The sequence below is a fragment of the Phyllostomus hastatus genome, unplaced genomic scaffold (genome assembly GCF_019186645.2).
Source record: "Phyllostomus hastatus isolate PE091 unplaced genomic scaffold, TTU_PhHast_1.1 phas_contig_86, whole genome shotgun sequence".
Lineage (NCBI taxonomy): Eukaryota > Metazoa > Chordata > Mammalia > Chiroptera > Phyllostomidae > Phyllostomus > Phyllostomus hastatus.
Genome location: NW_025333977.1, coordinates 11,737,595 through 11,752,862, shown reverse-complemented (window position 1 = coordinate 11,752,862; position 15,268 = coordinate 11,737,595). Strand labels below are relative to the sequence as shown.

Genomic DNA, 15,268 nt, shown 5'->3' with positions numbered 1-15,268 from the left:
CAATGATATGAAGAACAGAAAATTTCTGAGGATGTTAAATGAAATAATGAATGTGTAAAGGAGAAGGAACACTACACGTGTTAGCTGTACTTATCTTTCTCCTCTTCCTCCTCTCATGCTCCAGTACTGGCTACACAGAGAAGGTACTAAATATTTGATGGCTGAATGAGTGATTGTATGACACCGGGCCAGAGCTTCTGACCCTGGAATCGGATTTGCAAAGCGTCCATCTATTAGCTGTGAAGTGGACTGTCAATAAAGTTTCGTTAATTAAAAAAAAAGCACACAGTAAACTACAAATCCCAGCTGTCTCGTGGAAGCCATAGAACCCAGTGGATGGCCAGGAGTGCGGAAGTCTTGCCTGCTCGCCCAATCACGCTGGGAAGCCTGAGCAGCGGCACCCAGCCTGGCCAATCCTGAGGAGGCTTTCTCCGCGCCGCGCGGGTCCCGCCTTCCTGCTCAAGGCTGACGGGTCTTCAGCGGATACGCGGCCCGGGAGGCGGAGCCAGAGATCTCTCCCCGACCTCCTGTGGGGTTGGGCCCTCCTTGCTCGCGGCTCCCGCTCCACCATGGCCCCCAAAGGCGCCTCCAAGCAGCAGTCCGAGGAGGACTTGCTCCTTCAGGATTTCAGCCGCAACCTCTCAGCCAAGTCCTCCGCACTCTTCTTTGGGAACGCCTTCATCGTGTCTGCCATCCCCATCTGTGAGTTATGGGAGCCTGCGGGCTGGGGGAGGCCGCGGGCGGGTCAAGCTGGGCGGGGACGTGGCAGGGCCTGGCGTACGGGCGAGACGGCGCTGGGGCACTGGGCTCGCGCTCTCCCCAGATCGCGCTGAACTCGGGGAAGCAGGTAGACTCTGCCGGCTTCAGTGTTCTCGTCTGGGGTGGCGGTGGGCTGCATCCCACGAAAGTCACTGGTGGAGCTTTTTAGAAGTACGGTGGTTCCCGGGCCTCAGTTGCAGAGATTGTGATTCACCAGTATTGAGATGGCAGCCCCGGCTCTGTATTGAAACCCTGGTTAAGATCTGGTGCTGACACTCCTGCATATAGCCTGTTCTCTGTCCCCTCTCCACTCCCCCGGCCCCAAAACTTTTGTTTGCCCTTTTGAGATCTTAAACTTATCATTACTTATATTGGAGAACTAATGAATTAAAGGGAGGGAGAGGTTCCCATTAACTCGCGCACTGAATTAGAAGTGTAGCTTTAGGTGAACCACTTCATACTGCTGAGCATCATTTTCTTAATTTGACGAATGAGGTTGGACCAGCGATTTACCTTGTTTTACTTTTTTAACCATCCCATTAGGGCAGTTCTCACTTGGATGGCAAAACTTTGCAGACTTGGCCAAAGGTTTTTTTAGGGCTCAGGTTTCCAGAATTTGAATATCCAGTCTCTGTCACTGCTGCACTCTTGTTGGGCATTCAAATCTAGATTTGTGTTTTTTTGTTTTGTTTTGTTTTTTTGTTTAATAAAACCCAGCGCAGTTTACATGGTGTGAAGCCCTTGTGGCTCAGTGGCCGCACTGAGCACGCCTTGAGTTCAGATAACAGCCACGTCAGCAGGTAAACTGTGCCTTAGGACTGCACATGGCATTTTGGAATGGCCTGCATTTAGCTTAATAGTACCCTGATGAATGAACTTGGAAGTCAGAATTGTGATTTTGTTGAGCCAGAGTTCTCATTTTAGAAGACACAGAAATCTCATCTGGAAGGTTATGTTTTTCAAGTGTTCTATATTTGGGTAAAGTTGAGACTGTAAATTTTTACTGGATATCCCACTTAAGAAGTTCCTCATACGCTGCATTACATCCCCTAACCCAGATTGTGTTTTACCAGCAGGCCTTTATAACTGGTGGTAATGTTTTGTTCTCCCCCTTTTTTATCTTCAGGGTTATACTGGCGAATATGGCATATGGATCTTATTCAGTCTGCTGTTCTGTATAGTGTGATGACCCTAGTAAGCACTTATTTGGTAGCCTTTGCCTACAAAAATGTGAAATTTGTTCTCAAGCACAAGTAAGTATATTTCTCAAGTGAAAGTGTGATGCATTTTTATGTAGTAGGATGTCTTAAAGACCATTTGTGTTTGTGTTAGTTTCAGTGAGCACTAATTTGAGATATATATGTATCTGTATTTGGGGGGAAGGCACCTTACTGCTATGAAGAATTACTAACTAACTTGAAGCAGACTTCTACCACTGCTATGAAAGTAGGTTTTGAGTGGAATTAGATCACTTTAGCACTATCTGTAGTCATGGAGTTTAATCAGAAAAACAAAACCACCGAGTAAATTAACATTTCAAAAGCAAATGGAATTCTTTCTGGAAAGAATTGTTCCAGGCTCTCCATGTTCTATTTTTGGATGTGTAAAAAGTGGTCTAGTTGTTACTAAACTCTTTTTATGCTAATTACATTTTTTTCTTATGAGTATATGAAAACGTAAAAGGTTACCATACTTCCTCTACTTTAAGATCACAAATTTTATAAAGTACATCATTTTAAAAAATTTCTTTAATTCCCATCCGGTGATATAATGTTTTTCTTCCATTGATTTTAGATGGAGAGGAAAGGAGGGAGTGGGAGAGGGAGCGAGAGGAAAGGATGGGGAGGAAGGGTGAGGGAGGGAGAGAGGGTCAATCCGTTTCCTCAAACTGGGGTTCAGTCCTGCAACCTAGGTATGTGCCCTGACGGGGAGTTGAACCCTCAGTCGTCTGGTATACGGGACAGTGCTCCAACCAAGGGAGCCGCCCTGCCAGGGCATAAAATATGTCGTTATTTTAATGATAGCGTTTGAGAAGAAAACCCAAGCCACACAACTACACATTTATACATTCATTATAAGCAGTATCTACTCTGGTTTCACAAAGGTCAGAATGTGGGGGAAATAGTGAAAACGTAAGGAAAAGTAGGAACATTTGTTACTTTGGAGCGCTGTGGTCCTCATGGGAGATAGGTATCAATTAATGTTTGATTGGAGAAGGTGCCCATTGAAGTTGCTTTCATGCACACTTTGATACTTGATTCAGGATAGCCAGGACATTTCTCTGCTTCCTTCATGGAGCCTTCTTGGTTCTATATTTCTCTGGAATTACTTTCCTTTTTTTGTTGTTCAAGTACAGTTTTCTCCAGTTTCCCTTCACTACTACGCCACTCATCAAGGCAGTTGGGATTTTGTTGAGACTGAGGTGCCAGTGCACCTCACGTGCGCTTTGTGTTTTCATTCTCATAGTTCCCGCTCTTGTCTGGAAGCTATTTCTGCTCGGATTGCTGTAGCAGTCTTTATCTAGTGCTTTAAAGCTTCAGACCCTCCATGCCATGCACAGTACAACGCACTTACGCAATCCTTATCATTCACTTCTTTATGGAATAACAAAGATGTATTTATTCTTATCAGCCATCATTTTTGTCCTGTCACTCTCTTACTTAGAACTCACCACGGCCTTCTCTTTTCTAACCGTATTAAAGCCACATTCTGCCAGGCCCTAGGGATGCAAGTCATCTGCCTCCTACCAGTGTGGCCACTTGGGCCTTAGCTCTTCTTACTCAGCCTTCATGCCATCCTTTGAAAGGGTTTTGTGCCCTGCCTCTAATGGTCTTCCTTCCTTTCCATTCTTAGATATCTGTTATTTCAAGAGTTGAGAATCTTTTCCAGAGAAATTCTTCCTAAGTGTGTTGTCTCTGAGTTAGGGTCTTTCTGGTGACAAGGAATAGAAACAAAGTGAAGTGATCTCAGTTACCGGGGGTTTGTTGTAAGAAGGACAGAATAGGCTCAGCAGGTGGAAGTGGCCCAGCTGCTATTCCGGTCGCACAGGAGCTCGGGTTGTGCGTGGCTGCAGTTCTGCTTGGCCAGTAGAGTGATCGGCCACCTTTGTCGTCTTTCTGCTCGGCAGCCCCTCTTCACCAGCTGCCACTCCAGGATTCAGCCACCTCCGCCCGCACCGTTCTGGGCTGCCTTCCTTGTGAGGCACCGCCTTCTGAGGACAGTGAGGCATCTCGTGCAGCCCGTCCTTTGCGATCCCCCTGGAACTCAGTCCCTTTGAGACTCGGTGTTTTTCGCTTGTTCCGCATATCATTTTTATTCACTTTTTTGGAATCAAAATCATGTCCTTTTTGCCTTCTCATTTCTACTTAAAACTGCCATATCTTTTGTTTTATATGCCTTATATGACAGTTAAGGGTACATTTATTTCAGTAAACATTTCAATGGATTACTCATTTAATAGATTCGATCGGTGAAATTATATTGAGTCATAGTTTTGGTTCAGTACTAAATATTGCCACTGAGATTGAAACTCCTACAGATACGTAAGAAGCTTAAAGCTCAGAGACGGAGGGGGGTGCCGAGTGCAGACGGGTATTAGTGGTAGAGGGCAGATGACTCAGAGTTCACAGCCTGGATTTCAGTCCGGGCTCTGTTGTTCTTAAGTGTATAACCTTGGGTGTTCATCTCACCTTTCTAGCTTCCACATTCCTGAGATGTAAAGTGGGGGTACTAATGGTGCCTCCTAGGATGACGAGGATTAAATATGATAATGTGTGATATGATGAGCATAGTGTCTGTCACACAGTAACTGTTTATGTAAGTAAGTGTTGGAGAGTTTGGGGGTTAGAGAGCCCTTAGAATTTGTTTTTGAGTTGGCAGGACCTAAAAAATGTTTGCAAAAATGTGCTTATTTTAAGAAATTACATAGGTACTATTGTTTTTAAAGATTTAATTTATTTATTTTTAGAGAGAGGGGAAGGGAAAGAAAGAGAAACATCAGTGTGTGGTTGACTCTCACTTCCTCACCCCCACCACCAAGTAGGGACCTGGCCTGTAACCCAGGCATGTGTCATGACCGGGAGTCAAACTGGCGACCCTTTGGTTTGCAGGTTGGTGCTGAATGCACTGAGCCACACCAGCCAGGGCCATAGGTAGTATTTTTATTTTTTATTCTGGAAAGGTTCAGACATACTGATGTTAAAAAAAAATAGAAAATACAGTTGATTTTGTGGGTTATCTCAGTTGGCTGAGTAGTGGGCCATTGGAGTGACCTCTATTCTTTTTACAGTGCTGAGTGAGGTTTATTAAGATCCTTAAGACAGAGGGTAGGGCTTCTTCTTGAGTTTTAATAAACCTATAGTGTGGTTGTTGAATTTAGAATTTTAGACCTAGAAGAGAAACTAACTCTTTATCTGATTCAGTCTCTTCAGGAGGATTTGTTATGTGAACAGGTGATTGATTCTGTGCCCTTAAAGATGCTTAGAGATAACCAACTTTTTCGAAAATAGTTTATTCCTGGTGTCCTGGCAGGTGTGTGTGTGTGCGTGCACATGGGTATTTTTCGTACTCTCTTCAGCTAAGAAAGATTTCTGCTGTGAACCACGTGCATTTCTTTTCAGTTGGTCGTTCTTGGAAAAGAGTGGGCTTTATGTGAAGTTCAGAAACACTTACTGAATGCCTGGTCTACTAGAGAGGTTCAGAACTTTGCCATCAGTCAGGTGAAGGTGGATTTTTGGGAGGAAAAGGTACATAGCTGTCTGCCCCCTTAGCTGCCTTTTTCTTTAGGTTTCGGAACTCAATTTCCTTTTATCTTTTTTTCTTAGAGAAGTTGATTTTCCTCCCTCCAGTTATCAATTTGTAGAAAAATACTTTATTTGAAACTAACCAAAGGTTTACTTTTAACAGTGTTGGTTCTAACTTGGTTCTTGGGTCAGATACAGAGATAGAGACATAGGTAAAACAAGAAGGAGTTCTTGATTTGTATCTCAGAAGCTCTTGCAGTTAAAGAAAGGTTGAAAACTGTTGCCTTGAATGATCTTTGGCCTTTTTTCAGGAAGCCATCCTGATTTCTCTGGTATTTCGTGGTGCACGAAGCAGAACTAAGTATCGCGTAGTCACATGGACTGATTCACTGAACACAGACTGAACAGATTTCTGTCTCTGCGTTTCACGTTCTGTTGTTTTTAGTACATCTCAGTATCGTGTCAGATGTTTTCATAGTGGGACTCTATGTAATTGTTATATGTTGCTTGCATTCAGTTTTTACTTTTTCTTACTATAGATGGCTAGCAAGTTTTTCCTAGGTTGTGAAAAATATATCATGTTAAATTTAACTCATAATTTTTGGGAGACTTTGTATCTCATCATAGTTTAAATTTTATCCTCCCTTTCATTGGCAATCCATCTGATAAAATTCATCATACAGATTTTTTGATGAGTATATATTTAATTTCTCTTTAGTCTGACTTGTCACTGAAGACTCTGATCTGATATTGTGAATATATCATTTCCAGCCTTTTCTGGTCTATTCCATAGTATCTTTTTGGGCAACTCTCAAACCAGTGGTCCATTTAAGTAAAAGTGGTGTGGTCAGTCCCTGACCACGCGGTGTTATTTCTTGTTAGTGAAATAGCCCTTTGGAGTGGAGTTAAAAGCATTACTTTCAGATATCACAGCTGTTAATTTCCCTTTTGTTTTTTTTTTTGAACCTAGTTTTCTCTCCCATTATTTACTGGAATTAAAGTCATAAATCATTTGCTAATTAATGCCTTGTCAAATTTATTTGTTGAACAGTTAAATTATAGGCTGAAACAAAATGGGTTCATCATGACTCATAACTAAATCGTGCTAATATGATTTGACTTCAGTTTCCATATTAAATACATAAACTTTGGAAAATTCTTCCTTTTAAGCAGAAACGAAACACATAACTAATAAACCATATCTTGGAAGTTTCTCGAACTCCCTCTCTTTTGGCTAGTCCAGTGTAATAAACTTGGAACTTCCTGTACAGTTTACTTTTTTGAAATGTAAAGTATCAAACAGTTGCCAATACAAAATACGAGCACAGGGTGTTCCTGGGAGACTGCGGCGTTCACTCCCGGGGCACGCGGAAACATGTTTCCTTCTCCTTCCAGAGTCGCACAGAAGAGAGAAGACGCTGTTTCCAAAGAAGTGACGCGGAAGCTTTCCGAAGCTGACAATAGGAAGATGTCTCGGAAGGAAAAAGATGAAAGGTTTGACTCCTTATTGAAAGTGTTTGTGGTAATCACACAAAAGGCATACTTTGTAGAAGATAAGTTTTTGATTTCTGCTTAGAGAATGTGGGTGTTGGAATTGACTGAGGCCAACACTGGTTTTGTAGAAGAGGGTAGTAATGGGAGTAGCTGACTTCCTGAGTTTTTATTACTACCAGATACTTTCCTCTGAGTTGTGTACACAGTTCACGTATTTCTCTAAAGAGCGCTAAGGTAGGTGCTATTGTTACCTCCATTTCACATCTCAGGAAATGGAGGTATGCGCAGCTCGAGTGACTCGCCCACAGCCGGAGCCTGGCTTGTGGTGAAGCCCTGGTAAGAACACATGTGGTCCGGCTTGTGCTCCTAGCTGCTTTGCTGCTGACTTAGCTGTGTGACCTCGGGCTTATCACCTGGCCCCTCTGGGTCTGAAGAGTTCACACTGTGTTGTGTGCTGGTATTTGTAGGTGGTCGTACTTCCGTTACTGAGCCTTCAGTCTGGGTTATCTGCTCCGGTTAGGAAAACACTCAACCTACGTCACATTTGTTCGCCCTAGCCCCCACCCAGATTTTTCCTGTCAGCTACTCTTAGAAGGGTTAATAAACAGTCTAACGTCTGAGCAGCAGAGTCTCTGAATGAGTAAGCAAACTCATGCTCCAGAGTTGCAAGATGGTTGAATAGAGTCATGAATCGAGGTTGTTCTCATGGATCTTAAGTTAGTATCTACAGAGTGGTTTGTGAAATGAAATTTTTATCCCACTTTGCTCCAGAAAGACTTTGTGGGGATTTGCAATATCAAAGTGCTTATACATAAAACAATACAGTTTTAAAAGGGCAGAAACCATTTAAAAGCAAGAAAGAGTAGACGAGGACTTCAGAGTTAGTAACGGCAGTTGAGCACTCAGCTTAGCTCTGAGCTTCCAAGTGTCAGGGGCTGCATCTGGGCCGGTGCTGCTTTCATTGTCCGATGACAAGCTGTGTATGCACGTCCTCCTGAAAAGAAACTTTCCTGGCACTGAATCTTGGAAGGACTTTATCAAGTGGATCCTTACTTAAGGGCCACTGAGTAACTTAATGAACAATGTCTTCATTTTGGAACAGCACCAAAGCATTATTGCAGTGGTTATCTCCTATGGATCCTTTATAAAACTGAAGGCACCGTACTAAAATCATGACCCGGAAGGTCTTTTTACAGAGAGTACCTTTAATGAGGTCTGGCTGCATAGCTTTCTCATTGCAAATTTTGGCATAGGGATGGAGGTTTGAGAATCTAGAGCACTTTTTTAGAAACCTTTTTATTGAGTTATAATGAGAATAATAGTTCTTAAACTGGAGTGCACATCTTAGTTACCCAGTTTCAAAATGCTTGTTAGAGCTCTTGTAGGTTTCAGGTGGTTAATTATATCAGAGATAGTAAGTGGGTCTCATCTGCCCACTGCAGACTTGCCTGATTTGGTCTGATACTTGTTCTTGGTTCTGGGATGTGTCTCAGAATTTTTCTCAGTGTGGTATTCAGTTGGTCACTACTAATGGATCAGAGTTGGAATTGGAAGTGAAACCTCTGTGCCATTGGCTGGACCAGATGTTTCAAAGGAGGAGGAAGTGGAGGTTTCACTGACACAGAAAATGCAGAGTGTTAGAAGATTATAAAATTTCTGTTCTTGTTATTAGTAAAAATTGGAGCTACTATTCATTTTGTATTTCTCTCACAAAAGCCACACTGGATGTAGTTGTACCCAGGTCTGTACTCATGACTCACTCTGAAAACAGAGACCAAGATTCCCCTTATGATCTCCTATTTTTGTTCTTCAAAGGAGAGATTTGATTTAAGAGAAGGCAGGGATGCAGGTCTATCAAATCTCCATCTATGACCATTTAGAGTATGTACTACATGCCACTTTGAAACTGGTTTGCCATTCATTCACGAAGGAAATCAGCAGAGGAGAACCAAAATTTCATTAATATTTGCCCCAGGGTGTGACTTATTTCTCCTTGACTTACCAGTGATCTGTCATTTACCATTATCTGATTGTAACAGTTGTTGAGTTTGGTTTCAACTTTTGTACTAAGAAGTGCTCCTTGGAAAAATGGCTCCTTGGGAAGCACTCTCTCAAGTTAGATTTCCTAAGAGTGAAGCTTTGTCAGAAGCATTTCTGGTGAGGCCACTTGGGAGTCCTGAATTTTTTTCAAAATGAATCAGAATATGTGTGGACTACAAAAAGTTCTAAAAGCTGTCAGGCAGTCCTGACTCCCACTTGGAACACCTTGTTGCATTGGGAACTGGGGTAACCTGAAGGCTTGAGCTATTTCTTCCATCCAGACTGTTTTGAAGATGTATCTGATTCAGGGGCATGGCAGGGCATTTGGGAGAAGTGCTGTGATGGAGGTAGGGTAATGTCATCAGCCATAGTAAAGGCACACTAATAGCCAATACAAGGAACCTGTCTCCATTGGGTCTTGTGCCAGAGTCTTAAAAACAGAGACAGTTGTTCTGTGTTTTAAACCATGTTGCGTCTATGCATCTTTCTGAATTGGTATTTCCTTTGATCAGTCAGTGTTAGAATGGTATGAGGTATCTCCTCCCATTCCAAGTCATACATGTATATATTTTTTTTTAAAGTTTTTCTTCATTTATTTTTAGAAAAAGGGGTAGGGAGGGAGAAAGAGAGGAAGAGAAACATTGATGTCTTAGAGAAACCAATTGGTTGCCTCTCACACGCCCCCAAACCAGAGACCTGGCCTCCAACTTAGGCACGTGCCCTGACCAGGAATCAAACCAGCCCACTGAGCCACACCAGTCAGGGTCAAGTCATATATATTTTTACATTTAAACTTCTCTAAAATCAGAAGTTGTTTTATAGTTGATGGCTGCATTGAATATAATATTCTTCACATCTCCCACAGTTACAGTAATCAGACTTATTAAGTTAATGATATTCATAGAATTAAGGAAATATGGCATATATGTTAGAGACTGCAAATTTCTTATGATGGAAATAAAACGCAGATACTTTTCATTTAGCTCCTATATATTGCCACACTTGTTGACTCTGGATGAGAATATTTGCTGAACAAAATGGGGCGTCTTCCAGTGACATTAGCCGTAGTCTCGTCCACGGGATCAGTGACGGGTGTCTATGATCTGGCCCCAGAGGAGTGTATTTTGGTGGGGCGGGGGGAACAAAGCATCAATGGCAAGGGCTATCAACTTCTTGATAATGACCCCCAGTAAAATATAAGTTTTTCCCTTTCACCAAATACACCCACACATACGCATGTGTAATGTTTCACAAAACAGTAATTACCTTACTGTGTGTGATGCACTTAGTGTTTTTGTTCTTTCCTATATATTTTTTAAATATGAAGCAAGAGAAAGCTGGAGGAGTTCATCACCACCAAACCAGTTATCGCAAGAAATGTTAATGAGATTTCCATAAGAAGAAGAAGAAAAATCAGTATGAAAATGTTGCAAAGAAAAAATCTCATTGGCAAAACAAACACAATAAAAGCAGTGAGTCAGCCAACACTACAGTTAGTGTAAAGGTTAAAAGATAAAAGTAGGAAGATCATGTGTAATTACAATAACAAATTAAGGGATATATACATACACACACGAAGTAAACAGTAATGACAAAAACATAAATGTGGAAGGGATGAGTAGAAATGGAAGTGATTTTAGAATGTGTTTGAACTTAAGTGACAATCAACTTAAAACAGACTTCTGTAAACATAGCTTGGTATATATGAAGCACATTGTTACCACAAACCAAAAATCTACAAAAGATATACCAGAAATAAAAGAAACAAATCAAAACATAACACTGCAAAAAGTCACCAACATAGAAGAGAGCAAGACAATAAGAAGGGAACATGGAAGAACTACAAAAACAATAAAAAAGAAAAATTAATGAAAGCCATAATGATATACCTATCAATAATTACTTCAAATATAATGGATTAAATACTCCAATTGAAAGACAAATGGATAAACATGAGGTGCATATATACATAATGAAGTGTTACTTGACCATAAAAAACGATGAAGTCTTACTATATGCAAGAACATGAATGGGCGTAGAGGGCATTATGCTAAGTGAAATAAGTCTGAGGAAGATGAATACCATATGATTTCACTTATATATGGAATCTAAAAACAAAAGAGACAAAACAAACATGGATGTAGAGAACATTTTGATGGTTGCCAGACAGGAGGAGGTAGGGGAGCTGGGTGAAAAGGGTGAAGGGATTAAGAATTATGGATTGACAGTTGCAGAACAGTCTCAGGGATTTCACGTGCAGCTTAGTGAGCATAGTGCAGAATACTGTAACAACTGTATGTGGGTGCCAGATTTATCGGTGGGGGGATCGCTTCGTAAGTTATATGAATGTCTAACCACTATGCTGTACTTCTTAAACTAATACTGTCACTAAAAAATAGAAATACTTAAAAATAAACAACAAAGCGCTAGTGTCAACCCACTGTTATTTTCCATGAGCATTGAATCCACTCATTGATTTCAAGTCCTGCTAATGGGTCACAACCTACCATTTTAAAAACTACAAAGAAATTAACCAAGAGACATAAAGCCGCCCTTATTCACAAGCACCCTGGCCCTTCCTGCTGCCCATGTGAAGAAGTGTAAGAAAAGGTTGATAAAGTGCTAAACGAGTAAACGAGCGGTAAACGAGTAAAATATAATGGGCAAAGTGGATAAAAAAAGAGTAAATGGGTTTTACCAAAAAAGTATCCAAATGATAAAGCAGATTTTTTGTTTGAATTAAGTAGAAATGGCTAAAGGTAGTCATAAACAAGTCTGCTTCTGTGAGGCCTCAGCTAGTTTTTGTCTGGGGATTGTATTATAAAGTGTAATATTGAAGGCCAACGTCTGTTGGCTGGGCAGTTTCACGCCAGCCAGCAGCCAAGGAAGCTCTATCAGGCTGCGGCTGGCCAAGTTCGTGTTAGGCGAGGACCTAGAGCAAGGTGCCTGTTTTAGCTGGTGAAATCAAGCCAGATTGAATTAATCACCCCCTTTCTCCAAAGTCCTGACTGCCTGGGTAAAAAGGTAACTTCCCCAGCAACTGTTTTCTTTGTCATCAATAGAGTGAGATACCTTTTTCAGTAAAGGGGACAGTGCTGGCTAAATGTAATAGTGAAAACACATTCTGCCCAGAACACTGAAGGAAAAACTAATGCTACTATGAAGTAGAGCCATGTGGTATTAACATTTTTTAATACATATTTATAAACTTTATTGACTTGTTTCTCTGTCTACAGAATCTTGTGGAAGAAGAATGAAGTTGCTGATTATGAAGCTACAACATTTTCCATCTTCTATAACAACACCCTGTTCCTGGTCTTGGTCATTGTTGCATCCTTCTTTATACTGAAGAACTTCAACCCCACAGTGTATCCTTCCACCGGCTGATATGTTTTTTAGAAGTCTAGAAACAGTAGTTTGTTTTGGTTTTATACAGGGAGTCAATTTATTAAACAGACTGTGACCTTAGGCAAGTTTCTGAGCATTTAAAATAAGGGCTTTGGTTTGATGTAAACTTCTTTCAAGTTACAAAATTAGGACTTCATGATATGTAAAAATAAGCAGCCTCACAGATATGTGCACCTATTTAAAAAAAGAGTTCCAAGGAGCAAAGGCAAACTTGCTTTCTGTGATAGCTCCTGGTATAAGCCATGTGTCTGTGGATATTTTGGAGCTTTGGGGTTGGGTGGGTAGCCAGAGCAGTTAAATAGGCATATTTCATAATATCTTCACAGTGTTTCATGCTGCTCTTAAATTGAACTTACAGGCAAGATTCAGTCTTCTCTGGTTATGGTAATTTATTAAAGGTGTTACTTAGGAATGTGCAGCCACATTTTTAACAGTTGCAGGTTCTGCTGTAATGATCAGGCACCTTGTGTCTTCTGGGGAGTACTGCAGTGGTTTGTCCCAGCCTAGTCCTGAGTCCGAGAGTCGCTATGAACTTCCAGAACCTCCTTCCTTTGACAGGCCCACGGTGGCCAATACACGGATGGATAGCGGAGTCTTATTTTTTCTTTGCTGTTGAGGGGAGAAAGCAAAACAAGTCTCTCCTTCCCATGTTCTTTGTTCAGCTCTTCTGAAGGTTAAATGGAATTCAGATACTTTGTGATCTCAGGTGTTTTCTTCTTAAAATTGGTGCACACTTCCTGTGAACATTATTTTTTGCAGCCTCCTGGTTTGTAAGTTGTGTTTGCAGACAGTGGGACTACATACTATACAGGGTTTGGAAATGGCACATTCCAAAGAGAAGGGCTCTTTTTGTTTTGTTGAAAAACTGATTTTGGGTTCTTAATTTTTCCTTAACATTAAATTCTTACAGGAACTATATTCTGTCCATAAGCGCTTCATCAGGTCTCATCGCCCTCCTTTCTACTGGCTCCAAGTAGATGGACTGCATCAGCCTCACCCCCCGGCTCTGCATCTACGGGTGGCCTGTGGCATATGAAAAGCAGCGGGTGGTCAGGGTGCGAGACACATGAGATGTTTTTGTAGTCTGGAGTTGGAAGGTTTGAAAAACCCAGCACGATGTAATTTAGTATTTGTTTGTTGGCTCTTTTTTTGACAGATTGTTGAAATTATATGACTTGAAAGGGACACTCAGAGTACCAGGACACTTATTAAAAGGCAAAGTGTGTCTCCCAACGTGCTGTAATCACAAGAGGAGAAAATAACTTGTTTCTTTGATTTGTCAGAGGTCACAGTAACCTGGACTGAACTGTTGTTATTTGTAATAGTAGCAAGAAGTTAACTGCTGGTTCTGTGTGTTCCAAACACAATATTACAACTGTTTTGGAACCAGAAATACCAGACTGAATCCTCTTCCTTCCCCTTTCCCCCAGCTGGGCGGCGGGACTGAACTTCATGTTTACAAGTCTCTGAATTTGTGATTGGAAATAACTCAATTAACGTTAAAAACATGGTTTATCCAGCTTGGGGAAGAGAAACTTGTGGAAAAGTTCTTTTTTTAAAAAAGAAGCAAGGCAGCCACAGCAGTAACGACTGACAGTGCCCAGGCATGTGAGAGTTGCCCTGTGGGGTTGAAGTCGCCCTGTTCAGCTGTGTAGCTTTGGCCTTGGGCAGCCGGGGAGGTCAGTTTGACCCTGGCGTGCTAGTTTGACTTGTTGAGAGACTGGCACCGTTTTCTTGGAGCGGGGTTTTACTGCTGGAGGACTGGTCCCTGAGATTGACATGTAAAAGACCAGAGTAATTTTTGTGATCTTAGCTCCAGAATTTGAAGAGCATTCCAAGGAATGAAAGTGATTTTAGAGCTCGTCAGCATTTTTCCACTCAGATGTTTATAAATTTGACCTTCCAGTCCACAGGTTCCCATTGATTGTGAATAAAATATTGATCTGTTCAGCCCTTGGGGGTCCAGTCAAGAGTCATTTCTTTCCTTTTTTAACCAGTGTGTGTACAGATTTATTTTCTGTGTGTGTCATGATTTGAACAAGTTTGGGAAGCTCTTGGAATCCCAGGTGATAGTGGTTTCATATTCCTGTTAGGCTTGACCACATCCAATATTCCTTATAAGCAGTACCTCAAAGGAAATGCATTTCTAATTCCCAACCCTGGGGAAGATATCAGTCTTCCCTTTCCACTTCTGAATTTAAGATGAGTGTTGCCAATAATACTTGCTGTTTTATTAACTTTATAGAAAGAGTCATCAGGAGCTCATGTTCTACTTCTAGGCAGTTAGGTGTTTTGGTGAGGTCGCAACCCAGAACTCAGAAGGAAGACAGGGAGGAATACACTTGCATCGTGACCCAGGTCGTCATTGTCTGCAGTAGAGGATTATATTCCGTCACTGCTTCTGGAAGGTTGCAGTCATTTGCTCTGATGCATTGTTACCCATGTGCCATCACTGGATGATAGTGAATGGGGATGTCAGAAGAGATGCACTGCAAAGTAGTTAGTGTGGCACATAAGAGGTTTATTTTTATGTTCAACCTTTTTTTCCCCTGTTGATAAATAACCAGTCAGTAGTTTGACAAGTAGCATTGAGTTTTGTGTACCAGATGGACTTGCTTACTCGAAGAAATGACTGACAAACCCTCAGCATCTACTATTGGTTACTAGAGCTGGGCGGCATATCCTTTTAAATTGGCAGTAAAAAATTGCCACTAGATGGCAGTGCCTGTGTAGATGGGGGAAGAATTGCGGTCCTCCTTAGTATGTACAGTGTGGCTGAAGTGGGGTGGTGAAATAGAGGCATCAACTTAGAATTCTTCAAAGAC

The 15,268-nt window shown here is 41.5% G+C and overlaps 1 protein-coding gene across 1 annotated transcript; it reads left to right on the top strand.

The window, feature by feature from the left end:
• The first annotated feature begins 498 nt into the window (after nt 1-498).
• Nucleotides 499-14,408, top strand: SSR3 (signal sequence receptor subunit 3). The gene is made up of 5 exons (XM_045851664.1): nt 499-702; nt 1,886-2,012; nt 6,897-6,995; nt 12,272-12,403; nt 13,354-14,408. The coding sequence occupies exons 1-5, from the start codon at nt 570-572 to the stop codon at nt 13,418-13,420; spliced, it is 558 nt and encodes a 185-aa protein (XP_045707620.1). The 5' UTR covers nt 499-569; the 3' UTR covers nt 13,421-14,408.
• Nucleotides 14,409-15,268: the final 860 nt, after the last annotated feature.